The 23,728-nt window shown below is 40.3% G+C and overlaps 1 protein-coding gene across 12 annotated transcripts in view; it reads left to right on the forward strand.

Moving 5' to 3' along the window:
• APBB2 (amyloid beta precursor protein binding family B member 2) overlaps positions 1 to 23,728 on the forward strand; it is a 375,435-nt gene that overhangs the window by 153,809 nt on the left and 197,898 nt on the right. For 11 of the 12 annotated variants that reach the window (XM_060012656.1, XM_060012655.1, XM_060012653.1 and 8 more), the window contains one exon: positions 21,751 to 21,819. In XM_060012656.1, the coding sequence (XP_059868639.1) occupies positions 21,801 to 21,819 (19 nt within the window). In that variant the 5' untranslated portion in view covers positions 21,751 to 21,800. Of the gene's footprint in view, positions 1 to 413; positions 543 to 21,750; positions 21,820 to 23,728 lie in introns of all 12 variants that reach the window. The other variant, XM_060012657.1, reaches the window with a different exon arrangement.

The following is a 23,728-nucleotide window of genomic DNA, read 5'->3' on the forward strand; positions in this document are numbered from 1 at the left end:
CACTTCATTCCTTGTGGAATACCACTTTCTGTGCACGTCTCGGAATCAGTAGGTTAGGTTCTAGGTTTTAACATGGCATGTGAACCCAAGCTGTGAAAATGGTTACCTGAGGACTGTATTTTTAGGTATTTACAAATATGGATCTTATTTCATGTCTTAGTAAATAAGGTTCTATCTTGATATTAAGAGTAATAAAGAAAGGTTACTTCTATATATTTATCTTTCTCTGGAGACAGAAATCAAAGTTCGATCATCCAAATTAAAATCTCTTCTTTGTAAATTTTTGCTTTAAAAAAAAACCTTCTCTATAATCTGCTTCTTCTAAGCTAGAGATTTGAAATCCTGTTTTGTTGTGATAAAAAAAAAGTCTCCTCTTCACAAGGCTGCTCTGGACCTAGTGCTTTCCCCTGTAGGATCAGAAAGAGAGAACAGAACTAAGAAGCCGTATGTCAAGTCTTTCCTTCCTGGAAGGAAGCCTGCCTGTGTTGGTTGTGGAATGAGACTCTGGAAAACGTGGCAAAATAATCCGTGGAGAGAGCTAAGTGTGCCTCCCTTTTATCTTTCTAAAGACTAGCCTTCTTGCTTCAAGAGAACCTGTTAGTAGAGTGTGGTGAGTCCCTGCAGACTGCATGCCCAGCATTTCTGGGATAACTGTAGGGGGTTCTGAGCAGCCTTTTTCCCACACTCCATGTGAAGACGATTGGGATGTTGGGGATGGGTTAGCCTTCTGGATACGCAGACAGGCTTTGACTCAGAGAGATGAGAAGGATGTATTGTCCTCAGGGAGGTGGCCACAGCACTTTCTGCTAATGGAGTAACTGGGAGAAAATGCCCCAGCCAGACTGTGGGAGCTTAAGACCCATCTTCTGGGAGCAGAAGATGGGAAAAGAAAGAAGAGAAATAGGCAACTTTATGGGACAGTTTTGAAACCAAAGCAAATAGAATTATTTTTCCAGGTTTCCTGGACACTTGCTCATTTATGCAAACTTGAAATTGTTCTTGGGGGAAGTGAACTTGGATGACCTGAACGACAGCCACAAAAACCATTACAAAATGAAACCTATTGAATTCTGAAAGGAATGATTTGATATGTTGCAGCGTCACAAGATAGGTCAGTTTGTTGTTAGCATCTGTACCTTCTAGACCTTCCTTTTATGAGTGTGTGTGTGTGTGTGTGTGTATTTATGTCTATGTGTGTATGGATGGATGCATAGATAGGTAGGTAGATAGTGTAGAAATAGAAAATAGCAAACGTACTACTGAATATTCTGTTGAGAATGTTTTATTAAAGCTACATCTAGACTTTTTAGTCGTTCTTCATCTTTTAGTTTTGTGGAAATTACTTAAATCCATGGGATTACACTTGATTTCTCCTTTGAATTCTTTCTTGGGAGTGTCCAATTATGGGAAAAGTTGATCCGCATCTCCTAGGGTACAAAGAGCTTAAGTTACATACTGCTTATTTGGAACTTGATACCAGTAAATCCACCATGACTTGGCTAAATCACGCATACCTGCTACCATCTTATCCTTGTGACGGGGGCTTGGTTAGGGTGAAGGAGGATTTCCTGAACATCAGGAGATAGAAGCTTTTTGTTTTTGAAACCACTATTCCTCACACTGAAGGGTCCAATTTAAACAAAGCTTAAAAGAAGCTTCCTTTTTTTTCTGGTTGAGAGAGAGAGTAGCGTTAAGGCTGGAGGGGGGTGATCACAGCCAAACAATAGAAGGATTGATGCTGCATCTGCTGTACTCGAATGCTGTGCTGGCTTCTCTGGAGTATTGAGAAGAGTTACATATTGTCCTCAAAGAGCTCATGTTTTCATATGTAGACATGACCAAAGGTAGTAACTGCGTCAGTTAGACTCAAATTATGTGATGTAGCACTTTAGAGGAGAGGAAGGCCAGTAAAGGTATGTGTAATCAGTGAAGTTCAAGAGCTAAAAAACAGATTTAGAGAATGTCTTCCTCCAATAGGACATAAAGGTCTGGTATTAGCTATGATTCTGATCCTGGAGTGGCAGAGCAGCTATGGGATTGCAGGTGCCATGGGTGGTATTTGAAGAGCATGTGAGATGGGATATCATGGAGGGACTTCATGAAGTAGGGTCACACGGGAAGGGTTCAAGGGACTGGATAGCCTGGTGAGAACAAAGCATGTTCATAATAATGCCTATTTATATTATTACTATTATTTAAAATATTCATTTAATTTTTGGCTGCGTTGGGTCTTAGTTGCGGCACGTGGGATCTTTGTTGCGGCGTGCAGGATCCTCCGCTGTGGCGCGGAGGCTCCTCATTGTGGTGCGCAGGCTCAGTAGTTGTGGCGCATGGGCTTAGTTGCCCCATGGCATGTGGGGTCTTAGTTCCCTGACCAGGGATTGAACCCGCATCCCCTGCGTTGGAAGACGGATTCTTAACCACCGGACCACCAGGGAAGTCCCTATTTATATTATTATTAATGACTAACACGTACATAGCCAGACGCTGTTCTCAGCACTTCAGGTGTATCCTTATAATCCTCCCAACAACTCTCTGTGACACAGATACTACTATTATCACTCAATTACAGTTGAGGACGTCGAGGCACAGAGGAGATAAGTAACTTATTTAAGGCTATATAGTAAGTGGTGTAGTTGAGATTTGAATCCAGGCTCTCAGGCTTCCGGGTGTGTGCTCTTAACCACTGTGCTGACTGCTTCAGTCAGTGTGAGACGAGTTGGAAGGAGTTACAAGCAAGGGAAATTGTTGGGTCAAGGTCAAGATTGCAGGGCCTGGGTGCCGGGGATGCAGTGTCTGTTTGGTGGTCACGCTGAGGCGTTAGTGATGTAGATGGGAGTTAGAGGTCAGCGGCATCGAGCCCATCCAGGAAGCACAGGGGCAAAACCGATGGTCTGGAGCCCTTTCGGTGTGCTGGGCTCTGGGGATAGAGCATTGAATAAGGTAGGTAAGGTCGCCACTCCCTTGGAACTTCCATTCATTCTGGTGATGAAGACAGACGATGGAAAGCTACTCGACGGGGAAGATGGTTATGGGTTGTGGTCCGTGCTGTGGAGGAGTCAGTGGTGTGATGAGAATTCCTGAGCGGGGCCCACGTGGCATAGGGCAGCAGAGGGAAGATGTCCCTGGAGAAGTGACATTTGATCTGTGATCTGAAGGATGAGACAAGCCCAGCCACGTGAAGGATGAGGAAAGCTCATTCCAGGCTGTGGGGATAGGGACAGTCCAAGGGATGGAAAGGAGGCCTGGGTGGCCCCGGCAGAACGGGCGTGTGTTGAGGCTTGGTGGGAGATGAGGTTGGGCAAGGAGGCGGGGCTCAGTTAGACTTGAGGGCCTTGGTAAGGAGTTTAGATTGTTTCCTAAGAGCAGTGGGAAGCCACTGCGTGTTAGGTAGATGGGTGGCATGGTCCCATGGGAGAGCCAGGGTGTTAACTAGATGCCTGTTGGAGCAGGCCGGGGCAGGGAGGAGCCTGAGAGAAGCGGGGAAACAAGGTGGGGAAAGAAGAGTTAGGATGTTTCTCCCCCATCTGGTACCTTAAAAGTTTGAATCACAGCTAATGTGGCCTTTCTGCCTGGGGAAAGATGAACCTCATGTCAGATAAAGCTTCTTAGTATTCGGGTTGTGAACAGGATTCACAGCAACAAGGCTTGATACGTACCTTTTAGCCATTTGACTACCAATTTATACCTATTTATATATAGAGAGAACAACCATATGAACAAACCATATGAGCATATGAACCTAAAGATGAAAAACTATTTTTGCTTTTATAGGCCTTGAATTTATAAAATATGACTTTATATGTAGTAGATGCTTTTGGCGTGGGGAGCTGAAGACACTTTGGAAATACTATAATTAATTACGTTCTGTAATGGATGACTTTCTTATTTCTAAGGTGGAGACTCAAAATGGAGGCACAGTTGCTCACTCACTCAGTACCTATATCCTGCTCCATTTTTGCTGTTAGAACCTGGCTTTAATTCAGGGTGGTGTGGTGATCAGCCTCAGACAGTAGGTTGTGCTGGTCTGAGCCAACATGCCAGTCCTGACCCCTGACTTGCGAGCATTCCTTGTAACCAGCATGGCCATGTGAGCTCGTCCTGGTCAGTGGGACCTGAGAATAAGTCCACTGGGATGGGGGTGGGATTTCTGGGACAGAGCTATTGTCCTGATAAAACCTGACAAATGAGCCTGTCAGTACCCTTTGCTGCTTGCCTCTGCTTTCTGCCTCGAATGCTGATGAGATGTGTGAGTGCACAGCAGCCCTTATGTCACCACGAGGTAACAAGCAGAAAGGAAAAGCCAAAGGTATCACAGAGATACCTGCCCTGACATTGTTCCTGTTGAACCAACACTAGCAGCCCTGAGCCTGTCCACTACTTCCAGTTTGTTGCATACACTCTTCGTTAGGTTTCTGACACTTAAAGGTGAGCACAGTGCTAACTGAAGCAAATATGAAGATGCGGTGTTATAAGTTTCATCCTGTGTGTTGTGATTACCTCATAAATGTCCCTTGATATTCAGTATGACCTTTAGCCTGTGTGAAAACAGTTTCTGAAAAGGAAGTTCTAACTTGTATTAAAAGTTGTTCAGGGCTTCCCTAGTGGCGCAGTGGTTGAGAGTCCGCCTGCCGATGCAGGGGACACGGGTTCGTGCCCCGGTCCGGGAAGATCCCACATGCCGCAGAGCGGCTGGGCCCGTGAGCCATAGCCGCTGAGCCTGCGCGTCCGGAGCCTGTGCTCCGCAGCGGAAGAGGCCACAGCGGGGAGAGGCCCACGTACCGCAAAAAAAAAAAAAAAAGTTCACAGTTGAAGATGATGAGTTGTGGCCTTAGAAATATAATTTTTGAAATAGATGAATTCGTCTGTGTGAACCTGCTGTAGCAAGTACCATGGAGCCATACTTCATGCCCACTATCTTCCTTATGGCCTTTTGTGTGTCTTAGTCAGTGTTCTGGTGAACTACATCGTGTGTATTTATGGCTTTATAGGAAACTATAATAGTACTAGGGGTAATAGCATAAATAGTCTGATTCTTAAAAATGTGAAGCTCCAACAGGCTTTATTGGATTTCAGGGTAATGGTATTATTAAATTTTCTGCTTCTTTTCAAACTTTCTTATGGCTAAGTTCCACCCTGGTGGTTTCAAGAAATTTGGGGTCTAGATCTGTATTTTTATGGAAAAAAACTTATCCTGGAATTCTCACTTGCTGAATTGAGGGGTAGGGGAAATAATTTGGATTTGTTTTTGTTTTTACTGTCTTGGTCTTTGGGTATAGCACTCAGTGAATTGTTTTCCATGGAGAAAGTAGAAATAGCCCTGTGGTATGCATCATGGAGCTAATATAAAGTATAAAATGAAATTGTATTCTAAGCTGTTAGGGAAAAAAGGGACTATAAGTCATAGGGCCATCAAATTATAAAGAGAAAGGAATTGTAGACATCATCTAATAAAATCTCACTTTTTTCATAACCTTAGAACTTGAGACTTAAAACAGTCATTCATTTAAAAAATAAAAATACATGTGGTTACCCTCTGCACCCTCTTCCCTAATGAAAGATTTTCCTAAAGGAACAAGGAGACATTGTTTGTATAACCCAAGGGCCTTCAGAAGAAAGCTTTATAAGCTGTCTGTTCTGACTGCCTCATTTTACAGATAGGAAACTGAAGCCCGTAGAGGACGAAGGTTATTTCTTTAAGGTGGACCAGAAAGTAGCTCTTGGGCAGGTAGGGGCAGGACCATGAAACCTTCTAGATTTATTAACATCTTCAGGGCCGTGTGCTGGAATTCAGATGGCAGATGGATGACCTTGGGTAGATCAGCGTTTGAGCTCATCCTTGAGTGCTGCTGAGGGTTTGACAGGCACTGGTGAGAGGCAGGGCTTCCCAGGCAGAGCCACCGGTAGGAGCATGTGAGTGGGACAATTTCAGGCAGTTCAGGAAAGGGTGCAAAGCCCAGTCTGGTGCCCCTTTGGGGTCAGGCGGTAGAGGAAAGGCCTGTGTCCATAGAGATTAGGGACCAGTTCGGGCCAGTGCATGGAGCACCTTGAGAGCCCATCAATGGAGTGGGGATTTTATTTGGTAGCCAGTGAGGTGCTCTTAAAATAATAACGATGATGATGACGGCTAACACTTACATAGCCCAGACTGTATGCCACCACTGTTCTGAATGCTTCACGTGCTCTTGCCTGTTTAATTCCCACAAGCCTTTGATGTAGGTACTCTCATCTCCATTTTACAGTTGAGGAAACTGAGGCACCGTGAGGTTAGATGACTTAACCCAAAGAGATACTCATAGGACATGATGGAGAAAGAATTCAAACCCAGGACTGGCCCTGGAGTCCCACATTTTAATGGTCTAGAACATGGTCTGGTGGTGATAAAGGTGGTGGATTCTCTTAGGAAGATGGATCTATAGGAGAGTGCAAGAGGATCGAAGTGAGGGCAGAAGGGTGATCAGGAGGTGATGGAAGGCCTCCAGGAGAGTAATAAAAGCTTGGCGTGGAAATGAAGGGAGGAGCATACAGCTGGCAGGAGCTTCTGAGATGGATCAGTGGTGCCAGGTCCCCAACTGCATATGGAGGCCGGGGAGGGACAGAGTCAGAGATAATTGAGACATCGCTTGGACGTCCGCCTCACTGGATTAGGGAAGTTGAGAAGGAGATTTGTTGGGAAGGTGGTGATTTATTCTTAGAGCCCTCTTTTCTCACAGGTTTTTAACCTGGGAAAACTATCTGGGGAAGAAAGCCACGTAAGTGTGTCCTAACAAATTTCTGAGTTTATGGACTCTCCCCAGCTCATCTGTCTTAGCCTGGTGTTGGGCCCACAGTAGGTCTAAATAGTTATTTTTTAGACACTTCGTGATCTTCACAATTCTGAGGCTGCTTGTCCTCTTCCCAGCTTAAGAATATTGGGTGGGGCTTCCCTGGTGGCGCAGTGGCTAAGAATCTGCCTGCCAATGCAGGGGACACGGGTTCGAGCCCTGGTCCGGGAAGATCCCACATGCCACGGAGCAACTAAGCCCGTGCACCACAACTACTGAGCCTGCGCTCTAGGGCCCGTGCTCTGCAACAAGAGAAGCCACTGCAACGAGAAGCCCACGCACCACAACGAAGAGTAGTCCCCGCTCGCCACAACTAGAGAAAGCCCGCGCACAGCAACGAAGACCCAATGCAGCCAAAAATAAATAAATAAAATAAATAAATAAATATATTTTAAAAAAGTAGAATATGGGGTGTGAGAGCAGGAGAGGTGATGGGTGTGGTTCTGCGTCTGGAGGGCACTGTTTGTTTCAGCTTCCCCAGCAGTGACCCTTGACTTCCACTTTCCTGTCCTCCTTTAGGTCTTAGGTGTTGATGGGAGGGAGATAGAGGAGATGGTGGTGTTCCTTTGTGAGTGGGCATCCGGTGCTGGGAGGAACGCCCTGTTCCGGTGGCGGCCTCTGCCCGCAGGTCAGGGCTGAGAGCAGTGTTCTTCCCTCCTGTCGCCTTTCTGAGAAGGGTGATCCTGGCCTGGCAGGTCTTCTCTGAGGACTCTAACTTCCGGTCCCAGCTGAAGGACCCAGAAGGGACAGCAGTAGCAAGATCGGTAGCTAATATCCTTCTGGGAAAAAAAAAATCCTGAAGTGGATGAGAGAACGTGGCAGTTACCGTTTGGGTTTATGTTTCATCACAATATCTGCAGTCTTGGGCATTTTCTTCTCCTCCTTTTCTTCCTCTTCTGCCTCCATCATTCCTTCTCCTTCCATCCTTCTTTTTTTCCCCTCTAATCGGAGGAGTTGCTAATTGGGCAGGGTCAGTAAATGTGATGCACCTATTGTTGTATTTGATTTTGGTTTTACATCTTGATTTCCCAGGGAAAGGTAACCCTGGCAAGTCACATAAGCATTGGTTGCGTGTGAAATTTATGCAGCATGCGCTATTCTGGGTCTGGCTACAAGGGGAAGATGAAGGGACTAGAAGACTGGGCTATCCCTGTCCTCAAGACCCTTAAAAACCTTGGAAAGACAGGATGCATATGTGGGTTCAAGGCCTGGTCCAGTCACTTGCAAAAAGTCCATGCTTTCTCTTGTCTCTCATCCGTAAAATGGGGGAGGTAATGTTTGCGTCAAAGGGGTGTTGTGATGCACAGATGGGACAGCATGTCTGAATACTGAGCACTTCTCTTATCTCCCTGTTCTCATTCAATTAAAATTTTCTGGGTAGTACCTTAGGATGATCCCAGAAATACTAGAGGGAGATGGGGGAATCTAAGTATTGTGTTAAATTGCTTTATGCGTGTTTATTTCATTTCTGCCTAGTGACCATGTTATTGTTATTCTCAGGATGAGAGAACTGAAGTTCAGAGATGTTGAAAACAAAATAGCATCATCACCTGCTGCAGATATGACCTGGAGCAATTATTCAGTGTTTTGTTGCCTGTTACCTCATCTATAAAATGGGGATAATAATAGTTCCCTCCTCATAGGGTGAATATAAGGATTGAAATGGTTAATATACATAAGTCTTGAAACAGTACCTGTTAAATAGTCAGTGTGATAAAAGTATTAGAAATTATTGTTCTTCAGACAATTTCCAAATCTCTTCTAAGCTGCTGTATGGTGAAATCAGGATTGATTCATATGCATAATGTGTTGAAATGAGATGAAACTGTAGTTTCTGAAATGTAGAGTGGATTTGGTTTTCATGGAGAGGGATTGGGGAAGTGATGTTAGAAGCATCAGGAAAAGTCCAAAGGAGAGAGGGGAAAGGATTTCTCTGGCAGAAAAAGAGAGCTCCAGAGATAATTAGGAAGCAGGTCAGAAGGAAAGCTCTGTGTTGCTTTTGTTATGTGCCAGGAGAGAAGCCATTTCCTGATTGCTTGGTTATGACACTCACCTTCTCCTGGAACCGGTAGGTGAGGGATCAATAAACTCTGTAAATGGGATCTTTGGAGTCCCTGCTTCGCCAGCTCCCTCTTTCTTTCCACTTCCTGGAAGAGGCAGTAGAGTAGAATATTAAACTAAGGATCCTGCAATCAGGAGACCAGGTTTGGAGCCTGAGCCCTGCCGCTTATTAGCTGCCTGATGTTTTGCAAGTTTCTTAATCTCCATATAGCTCCGTGTCCTGCTTGTGAAAGGAGGAGAATAATGGTGCCCACCTCCTAGGGCTTGTAAGATCTGAGAAAGATTCTGCACTCTGTGTATGTTTAGCTCAGAGGAAGCCTTCAGCAATTGTTAGTTACCCAGGGCTTAATATTATCCCCGGAGCTTTGGTTAGAAATTCGGGCTCCGTGGGCAAGCCGTATGTGGTGACATTTGGGGGCATAGCCTGTTCGGGGTGAATCCCAGCCAAAACCATAAAAGACCCTTGGCTCTTATCACTGTCTCCGTCAAGGATCCGGCATGGAATCTTGAGTCGCTTTTGAGGTATACGTTTATCTTCCTCTCCTTTCCCTCAGAAAAGTGTCTTAGAGCTTAGAGGAGAAGTGGACATAGTTTCTTCTTCTGCTGGGTTCAGAATACCTGGACCCTCATTTCCCTTCCTCTGATTTTTAATTCACAACATTACTGCACAGTGGGACTTTTATATTTAGCAATTGAAACACAATTTCATTATAAACTAATCATTTTGCACTTGTAGTCTTGGTCATGCAGAGATTTTTCTCATTACCTCCTTTGTTCTCACTAACGAGATAGGATAGGGGAATGAATAATGGGTTTCTCTAAGAAATATTAACAGGTGACAAAGTGAACTAGATTCTTCAGAGTCACAAGTCAAGAAGTCAAATCCCATGTGTCCTGACTCCCCATTCCGGTGCTCTTTCCACAAGACCATGGTTCCCCCAGCCTTCCGTCTTGCCTCTGTTAATAGGGCCTGCCGGGTGTTCCATGCTCTCTGTCCGTGGAATGGCTTCGCTTTCTGATGTAGGCATTACCAAATGACCTGTGTCAGCTCTGTGGGGAAACTTGAAATCCTTTCTTCAAAAACTCACGCATTCTACTTCAGATGAAATCATTTTCCTTGGTCAATTTAACAAGATCCTTGCTCTTTCGTTTCCTTTAATTATCTTGTTAAAAAAAAAAAAGAACTGGAGAAGACCATTGCTTTATGAGGCAGTTCATCTCTTATGTTTTCTCTGAGAGGTATATTAAAGCCCAGTTAAGCAAATTAAGGCTTCATCTCATTCTTGTTTGCGATTGTTCTGTTCGGTGCTTTGCTATCACTGCCGTCGGCATTCTCACGTGTATATTTGGAATGTCTTGGAGTATAGATTTATGAAAAGAGGTTATCTTTGTTCCATGCATTACAGGCACTGTGAGCCATTTCCATGTAGTGCCAAACTGTCACAACAGGGTTCTTTGCTTTTTTAATCTCTTCCTCTCACCATGAGAAGTCCTATTAACATGTTTTCTGAGCTGCAGAGTAAAATCTGTCAAATACAGCAGGGAAGGCAGTTGGGTGGTAGCTGTTTTCCTTTTCACAAACTCTAAACTAGTCTTCTTTAGTAAAACTTAGCCTTATCACCGTTTACCCCAGAGCCTTCATTTATGAATAGGAGACATACGCAGTGCAGGTAGGGGAATGGGATGGGTTGCTTGCTACTTCTTTACCTATTTATTTTAAAAGATATATAGCATGTGTGTATATATATCTTCATGTACACACTTTATTTCCTTCAATTTGAAAATAACTCTTTTGCTCTGAATATGAAAACACTTCATACTCATTATTAAAAAATTTACACAAATCAACGTGAAACATTAGAAGACACTTTTCTAAATCCTACTGCACAGAGATTACTGCTGTTAACATTTTGATGAACTTGCCTATTCATACCTTTATGAACTATTTATTAACTTTGCCAGTGTTCTGCACCTACATGAAACTTTATAAAAGTACAGAAAACTAATAAGATTAAACCCCATACAGACTTAGTATTAAGAAGAAAAAAGGGAACACAGTTATATCCTTATAGACAATGAAAACATGCCCAAAAGATATGATTAAAAAAAAACTAATATATTATTTCAAAAGAAAAAGAGATAATTAAAAATTATCCAAGACATGAAAGAACAGCATAATCTGAATTAGAAAAATCTCAGACAAGATGACAGAGCTCAAAGAATTAGAAATTAGAAAAAAATCACTTTAGAAATAAATTCTTAGATGGAACACAAAATCAGATAAATACCACAAATACTGCCCTAAGAGAAATTGAGGGTGAAAAGGAGGAAAAAGTTAAAAATTGAAAGGAAATGAAGAAAGAAATAAAATTTGGGAAAAGGTGACAGATATTAAAAATAGGAAAAGAAGATCGAACATACCATAATAGGAAAAGCAAACCAAAGCAAGGGAACAGTACAAATACTATATTTCAAGAAAATTTTCCTGAGAAAAAGATTTTAAATGACATTTTTAAAGGGCAAATCATGTATTTTAGGGTATCAGCCTAGAACAATCAATGCCAAGATGTTTTAGTAAAATTACTGGATTAAAAAGAAGAAAAAGCAAAGTCCTTTGGGCATCTAGAAAAAAAGAGAAAAACAGCAGCAAAAGAATTAGATGGTTCTCAGACTCTTTGAAGAAACCTTTTATATCAGAAGAAAATGGGATAATATATTTAAGGTCCTCGAAGAGAAGAAAATATGAGCCTGTACTTTTTATGTCTAGCAATATTGACTTGCAAATGTGAAGAACACCAACATTGCATTAGCATGCAAGAAGTGAGAGGAGGAAATATTGTTCCCATGAACTCTTCTTAAGGTATCTCCTAAAGAGTGAGCTTTAAACAATGAAAATAACTGGAGAGATACAAGATGAGCCCGGACATCTCAAGATAATAGCTAGCAAGGTTGTTACCAAAGATTATTAGGACCGTGTCAAAAGGACTCAGGAGCCAACTTGAAGGGGCCTCTACTGGCATGGGGCAATTAGAGCTTCAAAAATAAGAATTCCAAGGATGTTTAAATCTGTGAGGGTTGATGATAAGAAAAACAAATTATTGGTTACCTGAGGTTAATGGATCACCAATTCATTGTCTTAAAAGTGGTCAAGAAAGAAACACGTGTTTACCCTGCCTTTCTTATATGAACAGATCACTGGATAACCATGTAGTAGATGAGGGGAGGCCCTTCCTAAATTTTTTTCCACCCAATAAATGAAAATGAAATGAGAGAATTAGACTATCATTATTTTGCAACCCCCGTTGATTTAATAGATCCGGGCATTGAGCGACAATGGCATCTGACATTAGAAACCCACGAAAACCAGATATCGTGTGCCTCTTGATGAAAGATCATACAACCAAATGGATTGAATCTCAGTATTTTTCAAGCCTCCTAACCCAGATGCCAATTTGCAGGAAATTCGGAGGGTGGAGGAACATGTTAACCTGCACCATGAATATGTAGTCAGCAGAATTCATACTGTGGAAACTCCATAGTTCAAGTGGTCCAGATTCTCTAAGGAATAAATTGTAAGATAAAGAGAAGGATAATGGGGGAGGTAGAGTAAACATAACTTAAAATACATGTCACATTTTTAAAAAAATGGATAAGAATTCACTGTGTTGACGAGAGTTGTAACCTTGGGTAATGATATCATAAAGAAACACAAGGAAGTGAATATGATAAGTTCAAGATAGTTTGTTTACTTTTAGAGGAAAGGAAGAAATTCATGAAGGGCATTTTGAGTTGGCTAGAAAAGTCTGTTTCTTGATCTGGGTGGTAGTTATAAGAGTGGTTTGTTTATAATAATTAATAAACTATTTGTTTTGTGTGATTTTCTCAATCTGTGTTTTATTTTACCATAAAAATAGTTTTAAAAATTTATGGGGCTTCCCTGGTGGCGCAGTGGTTGAGAGTCCGCCTGCTGATGCAGGGGACACGGGTTCGTGCCCCGGTCCAGGAGGATCCCACGTGCCGCGGAGCGGCTGGGCCCGTGAGCCACGGCCGCTGAGCCTGCGCTCCGCAACGGGAGAGACCACAACAGTAAGAGGTCCGCGTACCGCAAAAAAAAAAAAAAAAGAAAAATTATGAAAGAATGACACTATACATGCTGCCTTTTTTCCAACTTTTTATTTTAATTTTCAAACATACAGAAAAGTTGCCAGCACTGGGTATGAAATGCCAGTATACTCATCATACTGTTTTATTGTTAGTTTTTCATTCAATATTTAGTAGAGATCTTTCTATATAACTAAATATAGAAATATCCTCACTTTTAAATAAATGATGCATAGTATTCCATCGTATAAATTAAATCAGTCTTCTATTGATGGACATTTAACTTGTTCCTGGTAGAAATAATGGTGCTTATATGTCCTTATGACAAATTCCTAAAATTTGCTGTCATGGAGTATTCTGATGTGCAGCATGTAAATGGTTGTGTATTGTGAATGAACAACTGTAGAAACCAAAGATGCAGCCTATATTGATTAAGACAGTGCCATGTAACTGAGGGAGGGCATAAATCTCCAAGAAAAAACTTGATTCCCTGAAGCAGGGTCCTCGCATAGCATCATACCTCCCCTGGATCAATTCAGGTTTGATCCCAATGGCTCTTCTATTGTCTCATTTTGGTTGTTGTGGGTATAGTGTTATCATTTGTCTGTTGCCACAGTAGTGCTACGCAATGAACCACCCCAAAATTTAGTGGCTTAACCGGTAGCCATTAGTTTCTACAGAATGGATGAGTCATTTTTACAGCCTTTGCTAGGTTCACTCATGTGCTTTCAGTCAGCTGCCGGTATAGTTGCAGATCTCTGCAGGGCTCTCCCACATGTCTGATGGTCGGCTGGCTTAGGCTGATCTCAGTGGCCTTGGACAAGAGGACTCAGCTATGCTACCCAAGTCTCCAACATCCTTTCAACAGGCCAGCCTGGGTGTGTTCTCGTGGTGGTGGTACAGATCATATCTTTCTCAGGGAGCTGGAAATGGGCTATGCTTTGCCAGCTTCTGTGCCATCCCACTTGCTAACCTTCAGCTGACCAAAGCAAGTGACATAGCAAGGCCAGTCAGTGAGAAGGGACTGCAAAGCGACAGCGCAGACAGCGAGGATACAGAGAAGTTGTTGATTGAGGCCATTAACGCAGTTCATCCTCCACAGCCATCCAGCGGCAGATTTTAAGTTGGCACTTCTTTTTTTAATTAATTAATTTATTTATTTATTTTGGGCTATGGTGGGTCTTCGTTGCTGCACGCAGGCTTTCTCTAGTTGTGGCGAGCGGGGGCTACTCTTCATTGTGGTGCACAGGCTTCTCATTGCGGGGGCTTCTCTTGTTGCGGAGCACAGGCTGTAGGCACATGGGCTTAGTAGTTGTGGCTCGTGGGCTCTAGAACGTAGGCTCAGTAGTTGTGGCGCATGGACTTAGTTGCTCCGCGGCATGTGGGATCTTCCCAGAGGAGGGCTCGAACCCGTGTCCCCTTCATTGGCAGGAGGATTCTTAACCACTGCGCCACCAGGGAAGTCCTAAGTTGGCACTTCTTAGAAGCATTAAACATTGCTGTTATTTCTAAACTGCAGATGTTATACCTTTGAAATATGAAAAATGGGGATCAAGTATGTTTGTGGGGGGAGCATAAAAATTTTCTTGTTAAGGGTTATAAAGGGGGGCTTCCCTGGTGGCGCAGTGGTTGAGAGTCCACCTGCTGATGCAGGGGACACGGGTTCGTGCCCCGGTCCGGGAGGATCCCACATGCCGCGCGGAGCGGCTGGGCCCGTGAGCCATGGCCGCTGAGCCTGCGCATCCGGAGCCTGTGCACCACAACGGGAGAGGCCACAACAGTGAGAGGCCCGTGTACCGCAAAAAAAAAAAAAAAAAAGAGTTATAAAGGTAATTTGTAAATGGAAAATCCTACATTTATTGTTTTGTCTTGAAAACATTTCTTTTCTAGTTGTTGATGTTTTCCCCTGGGATATAGTTCCGGAAACATGGTTTTTCCTGTGTTTATTTTTCTTTGTTCTTGGAGTTGGTTTTGAAATCTGGCTTTGAGAACATTGACTCAAGTAAGATAAAAAGCTAAAATCACAAATCAACCTCTTTAAGTGTTTTTGCTTCAGATATAGACATTAGCGATAGGATTAGTCCCTGTACCTTCATTGCTGCAATTTTTTCCCTCTATTTTAAGTTCTAGAAGTGGTAAATTTAGACTCTTCCAGAACAGTGATTCTTAACAGCAGATATGCAGCACCCAGATATGCAGATGGCAAGAAATTGTACTAGTAATTAAATGTCAAATTTAAAAAAAAATCAAGTTTATTCCCATAGTGTACAATATTATATGTCACACCTCTCTTCTCCATGGAAAAACAAAATGCTGAGATAAAAATCTGCATATACATATGAAATACTCTTTATTGTGTATGCATCATAAAATTGCACACACTTTGTTTAATGGAAACTGTGTGTTGTGCTAAGGCAATTTAAAGGATTTTTCAAAGTAAGTTTGACTGTTGTCAAGTTTTGCCTCATTTTCTGACTTTAGAACCCACCTGCAGAGTGAGATACAATTTTACATACTTGTTCTTTTTTTTTTTTTTTTAAATGATGGTCTGAACACAGGCTTATGTATTTATTTAGTTTTTGGTTGTGCTGGGTCTTCGTTGCTGTGTGCAGTCTTTCTCTTGTTGCGGTGAACGGGGGCGGCTACTCTTTGTTGCGGTGCACGGGCTTCTCATTGCGGTGGCTTCTCTTGTTGCAGAGCACAGGCTCTAGAGCACAGGCTTCAGTAGCTGTGGCTCGCGGGCTCTAGAGCACAGGCTCAGTAGTTGTGGCTCGCAGGCTCTAGAGTGCAGGCTCAGTAGTTGTGGCGCACGGGCTTAGTTGCTCCGCGGCATGTGGGATCTTCCCGGACCAGGGCTCAAACTCATGTCCCCTGCATCGGCAGGCAGATTCTTAGCCACTGTGCCACCAGGGAAGCCCCACCCAATATTCTTAAGCTGGGAAGAGGACAAGCAGCCTCAGAATTGTGAAGATCACAAAGTGTCTAAAAATAACTATTTAGACCTACTGTGGGCCCAACACCAGGCTAAGGTAGATGAGCTGGGGAGGGTCCATAAACTCAGAAATATGTTAGGACACACTTAACGTGGCTCATTTCCCCAGATAGTTTTCCCAGGTTAAAAACCAGTGAGAAAAGAGGGCTCTCTAAAAATAAGTTCTAGAATCAAGTGGGTGTTAGGTTCTCAGTGGCTGAGAGAACTTTATTCTGGAGGCATTTGGATTGGGAGTGATTGTGAACAGAGCAGTGTTTGTCTGGCGTTGTGGAGCTGGGATGGATCTGGGGGGAGGTGTCAGGAGGGATTAAACTGAGGCCATGATAGGAATTATGGAACCAGGTGAAGTACTACGGGTCTAAAGAGGTGGTGCACAGGACAGAGAGCGAAGTAAATTGAGAGGAATTTGTCAGATATTTTTTTTAACTGTATTTGGGGAAGAGAGGTAAAGTGAAATTCTTTGTCTTATTTTTATTTTATATCTTTTGTTTGTCTGGCATCCTTTAAAAGTACATAGGAAGTTATCATCACAAGATAAAAAAAAGTTTTGTAACTGTGTATGGTGATGGATGTTAACTGGACTTAGTGTAGTGATCATTTTGCAGTATATAAAAATATCAAATCATTATGTTCTACACCTGAAAATATAATTTTATGTCAATTATACCTCAATTTAAAAAAATAAAAATAAGTAAGGCAGTCCTCCTTTCAAGGTATTTACCCTCTGTTGGGAAAAAAAAATTAAAAATAAAAATTTAATGTTAAGCATAATAATAGAAGTATGTAGAAAGTTTAGTGGTGGGATAATAGTGATTAAACAAGTAGGTATTCAGAGAACATTTTATCAAGGATGCAGTACTTGAGCTGGATCTGAATGGATGAACACTTGTGAGTTTTCATTTATTTTTGGAAAAAAGGAATTACACACAACTTTAGCTTACTAAGGAGTAATTTCTCATCCTTATAGCCAAAGGATCAGGCAGTGAGAGAAGGAGAAGACACCAGTTTTGCACAAGGTTGCTGAAAGCTGGCTGTGAACCTCCATGGTGGTGGTGGGCAGTGCTCACCCTGCACACTGCTCTCTCTTCCTGCAGACCAGGAGTGGTAACTTGCTTTTACTGGTCCTGGGATCTGCATTATCTCTTGTCGTTTTCCTATTCTGCCCACTTTGTTTTAAAAAAATAGTCCTTTAATTAGACCCTCCTCAAAATATGCAATTTGAATGTGTCATCTACTTCCTGTTTGAAGCCTGTTGGGTACAGTGTATAATTACATATTGAAAAAAGGTAAAATACACAATAAAAATAAGTGAAAATTTCTTTTTATTCTAAATTACAAACACAATATCACAAATAAAAAGACCAGTCAGTTACTGAGGCAAATGGAGCACATGAAGGCCTGATTATAGTGAGATTGTATACTCTAGCATTCTTGGTCTGGGCGTATCATATTGACAAAAATAAAGGCATTGAGGATTGGAGTGTTATCATATAAAACATTGAACTAATATATATGTATATAATTTTGAATTTTTATATTTATGTCCAATGGGGAGGAAAAGTACATAGCATCTTATACTGAACCAAAATACAAGTGGGCATTCAGTTTACTTGTTCACTTCTTTATTTGTTTACTAGTGCTTTCTGCTTAGGCTGCTCCTCTATGGTCATGTCGGACATTTATTGAGCTCCAATGGCATTGTCACAAGGCGCATAAGCATTATGGATTTTCCTAAATGCGACACATAAAAACACTGCTGGAAGGGAAACCTGTTGCTAGATTGATTCATTTAATTTCATTGTTTTGAAATCATGATTATATCTCTTTTTTTTTTTTTGGCCACGCCCCTAGGCTTGTGGGATCTTAGTTTCCCGACCAGGGATTGAACCCAGGCCCCGGGAGTGAAAGCGCAGAGTCCTAGCCACTGGACCACCAGGGAATTCCCACAGTTATATTCTTAACGTGGAGCTTGTGGTGGCCTACCCTGGGTCTTGGGTGTCTTGGCAACTCAGTATGTGATTTTTATGGAAACAAAGGCACTTCCTCTGAAAGCTGGTATACCTCCTCTAGCTTACAGCTGAGGGAGCATTTGCTTTGCTTTTTCTGGGAAAAGAAGATAGTATTTTGAGTAGGGTAAAGTTTCAGAATCCACCTACATTCCCTAGGTCAGTACTTCTCCAATAGAAATATAATTCAAGCCACATATGTAAGTTGAAATTTTCTAGTACCCACGTTTTAAAAAATGGGTGAAATTAATTTTAACAATGCATCTTATTTAACTCATTATATTCAAAATGTTATCATTTCAACATGTAATCAATGTTTTAAAATTATTGAGATATTTTACATTTATTTTCATGCAAAGGCTCCAAGATCAGCATGTTTTAACACTCAACTCAGATGTAGAATTTTCACTGGAAATACTTGATCATAAGGTTTAGAGTTGGAAGTAGATTTACTTACCCAAGAAGTTCCAAACTTATTTAAAATGTTTCCCCCAAAGAGTCAAGCATCAGTTTATAAATTTATATTTAAATTAATGACAGTGGGCCCTTGAGCAATACTGGGATTGCTCAGGGATTAAGCATTCCCTCCACATCCCAGGATTCAACCAACCACAGATCATGTAGGACTACAACAGTATTCATTACTGAAGAATAAATAGGTGTAAGTGGATCAGCTCAATTCAAACCTGCATTGTTTAAGGGTCAACTGCATACTTAAATAAAATTAAAATCTCACCTTCCAAGTGTTAGTAGCTCCATGTTGCACTTAGTGGCTACCTGCTATCGAATATTCTTAAAACCATACTTGAGTGCTTTTATACTTTCTCAGGTTATTATTTATGTAGAATTAATGCATGCTGCAAAGTCCTCGGAAACTGTTTTACTACATTACATTTATTCATCAAGGATATAAGCACCTAGGGAAAAATAGTTCTGCATTTTGTGCTTCATCTCCAGGGCTAGGGAGTGCCTTGCGTAGCGTTTAGGTGTTTAATAACCTTATCCTGCTAAATCCTGTTTAGTCTGCAAATTGCAACATAAATTTAACTTTCTCAGGGGAATGTTTCCTGACTCTCCAGGCTCTCTATATCACCTGTTCCTTCATTACATTTTCTCATAGAACTGAATTCTTTTCCTCTAGAACATATATACTTACACACTGATTTGATTAATTATCTGATTAATATCCGTCTCCCCAACTAGTCTATAAATTCCAAAAGAGGGAAGAATGTGTTTTTGTTCACTGAAGTGCTTCGTGCTTCTAGCATAATTCATGGCACGTATGGATTAAATATTGGTCAGATGATAATACCAGCACAGGGCCTTTTTAAAAATGAAGTGATTAGCAGAATGTCCAATTCTTAACTTTACAGAAATCAGAGTTTGTTCTGTGTTGGGGAAAAAATGAATATTTTATTTTAAGTATAATACAAACTAAGATATGCAAATTTTTAATTTTTGTTCAAGCCTTTTCAAAATACTCCTGTAAAGCCTTTTCTTAGCTTTCTTTCTACTTTATTGGTATTCATTTTCTTGATAGCTATCACCTCATATCTGCTATGCTTATAACTGAAGGTATACTGAAGACAAAAACTGAAAGAAAGGAAAAGTGAATTGTGAAATACTTTTAAGGAGTTGAGAAAGATATAGGGCAGAAGCAAAGGTACATAGAGGAAACATCTCTTGCTGTTTCAGGACGGTTTAAATTAAGCCCACCCTTTTAATTATACCAAAGTAATGAGCCTTACCCACAATATGTGAAAATATAATTAAAAAATGTATGGTGGACCAGTAGACAAGGTTGTCAGGTCATTATCTAAATCATAAGTTGGAAGTAATGCCCATTAAAGGTTACTAGTTTGGAAAGGTTAAATTAGAATTTAGTCTTTGCAAATATAAAGTTTCTCAACTTGAATAATGCTTTAGAAAACCACTAACATTTAACTTTTTTTTTTAACATTTCATGGAAGTATAGTAAGCATACAGAAATGTACACAAAAGGCTACATCTTGATGAATTTTCACATCCAGATCAAGAAGTATATTACCATCACAACATCCCAGAGGCTACTTTCTTGCTTCTTCCCCTTTCCTGCCCTCCAGGGCAAACTCTCTTGACATAATAGATAGGTTTTTCCTGTTTTTGTACTTTATATAAATGGAATCATGCAGTGTCCACATTTGAATTAATACAGCAGTTTGTTATTCTAAGTGACATTCCTGATAGCAACTCATTGAAAACAAAGTCTGTTTTCAGTTTTCCTTGTTATGTATCTAACGTGGTAAACTGGCAGTTGACCAGTGTATGTAGTTCTTTATTATTCCTTTAAGACATTTTCTATGTAAATGCAAGTGTGTGTGTGTGTGTGTGTGTATATGCATACACACATATATATATATGTATATGCTTTTAAAAATTTTACTCAAATTCGATCATGCATATTATTTACCTTTGTGATGTGTCTTAAGGCCCCTTTTGTATCAGGTCATGTAGATTCGATTCATTTTTTTGTAATGGCAGCACAGTACTCTATTGTATGGCTGCATCATAGTTTAATGAAGCACTTATCCACTGATGCACAGCTAGGTTGTTACTGATCTTTTGCTTTTAGAACAGTAGAGTCTATGTAATTTTATTTGTAAAATAAATTCTTAGGAAAGGAATTGCTGAGCAGTAGGGTCCATGCATTTTAAATTTGCTCATATATTTCTAAATGGCTCTCCAAAGAGTGTTACCAGTTTTTACTCCCACCAGCAAGATTTGGAAATTCCTATTTCCAGTGTCCTTGCCTTAGATTATGTGTTATCAAGCTTATTAATCTTTGCAGTTAGCTACAGGAAAACTAGTAAGTCATTGTTATTTAAATTTGCATTTTCTTCAGTTTTGAGTGAGGTTAGTTGTTAGGACTTGTTTCTGTCCTTTGCTCATTTTCCTACAGGCTTGTTTATATTTTTCTTAATTTCAAAGAACTCATTCTATATAAAGGGAATTTACCTTTTTATGTCATCTATGGTGTGAACTTTTCTTTTTTTAATTGAAGTATAGTTGATTTACAACGTTGAGTTTCAGGTGTACAGAAAATTGATTCAGTTTTTTATGTATATATATATATATATATATATTCTCTTTCAGATTCTATTCCATTATAGGTTATTTCAAGATATTGAATATAGTTCCCTCTGCTATACAGTAGGTCCCTGTTGGTTACCTGTTTTATATATAGTAGTGTGAATCTGTTAATCCCAAACTCCTGATTTATCCTTCCTCCTACCTTCCTCCTTTGGTAGCCATAAGTTTGTTTTCCATGTCGGTGAGTCTGATTCTGTTTTGTAAATGAGTTCATTTGTAATGAATTTTTCTTTCAGTTTGTTTTTTTCTTTGTTGTGTTTATAGCCTCTTTTTTTTTCTTAACAGAAGGTTTAAATTTTTATGTGGTTAAATTTACCAGTTTTTTTCTTTACTGGCTTCTGAATTGTGTGTTCTTAATGAGAAAAGGCATTGGAAACTTGAGATCGATAGATAGATAACTTAAACTTGGTATGGAAAAAAATCTCAAGAAATGTTTGTGGGAAATGTGGTTAAGCAGGAATTCAAATTTCAGTCAAAAGTGGTTTGGCCAACTATAAGTAAACCAAATTTGGACACTGTCTGCCAAGATTTGCTTAACATTTTTAACAGCTTTTAGAAGAATTTTCAATGCTATGCTTTTTTCCTTTCATGCTTTGTTATTTGGGGTTTTAATTTCTCAAATGATTCCTCTTTTCAGATTTCAGATTATAACCTATTTCCTGCACCATTGCTGACGTCCAGTGACCCATGTCAGAAGTACTTCCAGGTCAGATATACTTTCACATGTTTCAGTGCAGCATACTAGTTGACTATTAAAACTTTAACAGATATATATACTAGATAATTGTTTTGATGTTAAACTTATGATTTACTATAATAACATGTTTTGGCTTTTTTATTGTTTTTCACTAATGTACTAGAAAGGTGGATCTTTAAAATAAGATAGAAGAAGTAATTGAACTTAACTGCATGCATGTATTAATTGCATGACTCTACTAATATCATAATGTGAAAACATTTTAGTTGACTATAACAGAAAACTAAAATTCTGTCACATTTTGCCATGTAGCATTGCATGTTATAGCCTGTGAACTGTTAAATTTGAACAAAGGAGGCATTGGTGGTGAGTCTGCATAAACAGCATCTTAGGCATTGCGGGGTTTGTCTAGAATAGAACTCCCAATTCAGAATTCTCCCTGGATCTAATGCTGATTAATTTGAGGCCTTAATAAGAAAACCAACTTAATTTCATTGTATGCCCCTTTCTCTGTGTTGTGATGTATGCTAGTCTGCATACAGTGTGGTGTGGGATTTAATTCTTAGCCTCATAGTAATATAATAAGAAAAAAGCAATTGCAATGACATTTTGAATTAAACATAATATAAGACTGTAAGTGGCAAATAGATCTAGGTAGATTCTATATTTGTTAGGGCACATACCCCTCTGCAAATTCTGATTTTCTAAGTAAGTAAATTTAAACCATGGACAAATAGATGTTAATGTCCCTAAATTCTAAAATTAAGCTCAATAAGTATGTCCAAGTCTTTTTCTCCTTTATGTAACACTGCATGTTACATCTCAACAGAGAACTAAAATTAAAACATAATAAAATAAACACTAAGCTAAGTAGAGGCAGTTGAGTGACCAGAAATATCCTTTTATTAAAGACAGCTGAAAACAATGTGACCAACCTAAGTTCACACAGGAAAATTAGGAACTTAGAGGCAATTCTTAGAAGCCGGTTTAGGGGCAGGGAGTAGATTTTCTTTGTAAATCCATATTTGAATAAGTATATTAATTTTGCAAAATCAAAGCAAATACATGTGTCCTTTGACGAATACATTTTAAGTGTTGAGAAGAATTCCTTCTAGGAATTCTTTAGCATTTAAAGTCTTTTATTACACTGCAAAATAGACTCAGCATGGAAACATAAGAATAAAGCTGGCAAACATGTAAACGATGTGTTTTCCTCTAAATAGAGGCGAACTAATCAAATAACCTATAGAAATGTCTCATTGTCACTATATTTTGTTATACCAATTATTCACTTTAACTGTTGTTACTCAAATTGCTTTATTCATTGGTAGTTATATAAGAGATAATGAAACCATTATCCAGCGTGGGTTTTTTTTCTTTTTTTTTTTTTTCTTCTTTTGCGGTACGCGGGCCTCTCACTGTTGTGGCCTCTCCCGTTGCGGAGCACAGGCTCCGGATGTGCAGGCTCAGCGGCCATCCGCGGCATGTGGGATCTTCCCGGAGCGGGGCACAAACCCGTGTCCCCTGCATCGGCAGGCGGACTCTCAACCACTGCGCCACCAGGGAAGCCCAGCGTGGTTTTTAATAACACCTATTACTATCATGCATTGGTATAGGATGTAACACATTTTACAAGGAAAACGGTATTTTTATTTCAATAGAGTATCATTCCAGCCATTTTTTACGTGAAAATCCAATGGCAGCTAGTGAAGTAGAGTATGGACCAATAATTGGGATAAGGTTTGCTTTCAAGCCCATTTTCAACTCTTAGGAGCTGTGACTACAAAGAGCCTTTAAAAAAACAAACATGCCAGAATGTATACCCTTATATGTCTTGGAAAATTCTTGTTGAACCTTCGAGATTCAACATGGGAGTCCCTTCCGAGTAGGTCTCAGCCTGTGACATAGTAGAGTAATT

The sequence above is a fragment of the Delphinus delphis genome, chromosome 5, assembly GCF_949987515.2.
Source record: "Delphinus delphis chromosome 5, mDelDel1.2, whole genome shotgun sequence".
NCBI lineage: Eukaryota > Metazoa > Chordata > Mammalia > Artiodactyla > Delphinidae > Delphinus > Delphinus delphis.